Source organism: Ichthyophthirius multifiliis (genome assembly GCF_000220395.1).
Source record: "Ichthyophthirius multifiliis unplaced genomic scaffold scaff_1120509249391, whole genome shotgun sequence".
NCBI classification, from domain to species: Eukaryota; Ciliophora; class Oligohymenophorea; order Hymenostomatida; genus Ichthyophthirius; species Ichthyophthirius multifiliis.
This window is the reverse complement of record NW_004087749.1, coordinates 2,433-5,729: the sequence shown is the minus strand read 5'-3', so window position 1 is coordinate 5,729 and position 3,297 is coordinate 2,433. Positions and strand designations below refer to the sequence as shown.

At 18.4% G+C, this 3,297-nt stretch overlaps 2 protein-coding genes across 2 annotated transcripts, besides 1 other annotated feature; both read left to right on the top strand. All coding sequences in view use genetic code 6, as the record gives it.

Moving 5' to 3' along the window:
- Positions 1-36: 36 nt before the first annotated feature.
- Positions 37-360, top strand: IMG5_000240 (hypothetical protein; the record flags this gene model as incomplete). The annotated part of the gene is made up of 1 exon (XM_004040169.1): positions 37-360. The coding sequence occupies one exon, from the start codon at positions 37-39 to the stop codon at positions 358-360; it is 324 nt and encodes a 107-aa protein (XP_004040217.1).
- Positions 361-790: 430 nt separating this feature from the next.
- On the top strand, positions 791-2,209 carry IMG5_000230 (REJ domain protein; the record flags this gene model as incomplete). The annotated part of the gene is made up of 1 exon (XM_004040168.1): positions 791-2,209. One exon carries the CDS (start codon positions 791-793, stop codon positions 2,207-2,209), a length of 1,419 nt encoding a protein of 472 aa, XP_004040216.1.
- A 635-nt stretch (positions 2,210-2,844) lies between these two features.
- Positions 2,845-2,889: a microsatellite.
- Between the last annotated feature and the right edge of the window lie 408 nt (positions 2,890-3,297).

The following is a 3,297-nucleotide window of genomic DNA, read 5'->3' as shown; positions in this document are numbered from 1 at the left end:
CTTCATGTGATTTATGCGATCCTGGATTTTTTTATAATGATTCTTAATGCATTAATTCATGCCCAGGAAGAAAATTTGAAAATGCATTATCTAGAACTTGTGATGATTGCAAAAATAGATGTGCAAGTTGTTCTGATGCGATTAATTGTGATTCTTGCTTTGAGAATAGAGTTTCTTAATAATGTATTTGTCCTTAATATTCCTATGATCCTAATGGCTTCGATTAAGCCTGTATTATATGTTCTACTTTTTCAACTGGATGTGCTACATGCAGTGCAACGGAATGTCTTACATGCATAGCCCCTTAATATTTTTAATTAAACTAAAATAAATAATGTGATTCATGCTTAAATATAATGATTAAAATATATTTTAGTGATGATTTATTGACTTTAATTATAGATTTTGATTATTATTATACTGATTTATAAATTTAACTTTTAATTTCTTATTCATAATTCTAGAGTTATTCTTAATAATTATAATTTACTTATTAGCTTTGTATAGAAACTTTAGATTAAACTTCATTACTTCTAAATTATAAGGAAAAATTTTATGTTCTTTTAACTAATCTTAAAAAACACTTACAATTAAACTCGATACTTTAAGTACTATTAATAAGGATGATATAGTCAAAATAAAACCTGGGGTATTCAAACTAAAAAATAATGGATTTGCTTGTAATGATTTTCTTTAATAAATAACTGGCAAAGTAACTTTAGACACAAATTTAATTATAAAATTAAGTTAAATAACCCCTATTTCTATATGTTAATAAGCATAAATAATAATGTCAAGTATTTCTAATCATGGTAATAAAGAATTAAAATAAATTACTTGGTCACTCATTTCTTCTAATGCATATACGGCGGATGAAATAGCTTAAATAAATACGTAAATCTAATAATAAAATAACTAATTATTTTTATAATTATAGCCTTTATAATTGAAAAAACAAGGATAATACTAGTTCTAAGTAGATGTAATTTCCTATTTTAACCAAATAGGTACTGCCAATATAATAATCTAAACCTTACCAGATACATCAATTTATATAAGAGTAAAAACAAATCCAAATTAAATATAAAGAAGCAATTTAGTGAATATAAATGTTTATTTCAATCTTTATTAATGTCAAGATGATGGAGAAACATCTTATAAATAAACAGATGCATATCAAGTATAAATCAAATAAAAAGACAATTTAACTGAATAATTAAACATTAATTCCACATAAATACTTTAAGAAAAATAATTTTAATTTTAAATTTAGCCTTTTATTATGAAAGTAAACACAACATATAATATATAAATTACTGTTTCTTTAAAATCTAATCCTACTATTACCGAATAAATAGTATTCCCAATATAGGTTCTTTCTGATGTTCATTCGGTTTAAATTTTAGGAGGAAATAGATAATAATAATTTTCTTAAAGTTTTAATCTCGAAGGAAAAGTAGATGATCCTAATTTATCCCCTAATGAAAAAATTTCATTAAAAGAAACTAATTATGGAATAAATTTAAAATGGTAATGCATAAATCTAATTATTGGTGATGATTGTAGAGATTCATAAAATAATTTAATTATTTCTAATGTAACATAAAATCTATAAATTACCATATAATAAAAAATGTTAGAACCTTTTTAATAATATTAATTTATACTTTCAGGAACAAAAGATGGAATAACTATTTTTGATTAAATTATAATATCTATAATTGATTATGAGGTACCTTTTGTTTAATCTAATATTTCTATCAACAACTCTTAAAATAGAATCAATTTAAATTAAGAAATATTTATTTAGTTTGATTTTGAATAGGTTATTAATATTGATAACTTAATAATTACAGGATTTATTTTTTATTAAAATTATAAAAAGAATATAATAATATTAGGTTAAAATTAATTTATATTATAAGTCTGGGAATTATTTTTTGACTTTTTAGATGAAAAATAAAATCAATTTGAATTAAAATTTTCAATTAGAAACATAAATTATGTAGTACCTACATTAATATCTTATACTTTATATGCTAATATACCTCCTTAATAGTGTATTTTTGATTAAACTACAGATTATAAAGTTAGAAATCTTTAAGACAAAATAACTCTTTAAATAAATGATGTATTGATACCGATTAACCTCTATCTTATTCTTTCTATTTTTATAAAAATTAAGAATAATATGATAATGAAATATTGAATGCTTAATAACATATTAATAGAAATTTATTATCTGATTTCTCACTAAAAAATAATATTGAAACTGTTCTTCCTTTTGGTGTTTCTTTAATTATGGGGGTAATATAAGATTCAAAAGGAGGAATAAGAAATATAACATAATAAATTACAGTAAGCTAATATGATTAAGACAGTTCTTCATATTATAAATTTATTAATAGTTGGTTTGTATAAACTAAATAAAAATAATAAAATGAAAATAAAGTAATTTAGTATAATATGATTATTGAAGATATTATTAATCATAAAAATATTCTTTAATTAGATTCAAATACTTAATTTATATAATTATATATTAATATTTTAAACGAGATTCAGAATTTGTAAACCTTTTTTTATTAATAAAAAGACTCTTTCAAATATTTTTTATAAACATAACTAACATTAAATCAAATATTTAATAAATTTCTCAATTAAATGGCATCTACATTAAGATTTGATAGAAAAAATTAATAATAAATTATTATTTAATAAATAATAATATATTAATAAATATTTATTAAGAAAATATTAATTTCTAAATCAAATAATAAATCAATTATGTAAATAAATAAAAAAAACTTATATTAAAGAACATTTAATTTAAAATAATATTTGTATTTATATTTATATTTATTTATTTATTAATTTAATATTTATTTAATCTTATATAAATAATTTAAAATTTTTTTTAGTATAATTAATTATTTTAAATTTCTATACATATTTAAATAATATTTTTTTTAATAAAAAATTTATATAAATTGGTTAATATTTAAATAATTATTAATACAACAAATAATTAAATTATATATATATTCATTTATACTTAAAAATGATATTCATAAATTAGTAATTAATATAATCCTATATTTTAAAGAAATAATGAATATATTATTTTTTCAATTACTCACAATTTATTTAAAATTTATGATTTATATTTACAGCAAAAATATACAGGATTTAATTATAAGTAATTTTTGTAAATTACATTTTTAAAAATAAGCTAACGCTATTCTGTAAATAATATCTATGAAAATTTAATATAACCTCAAATCAATTTGTCTAAAC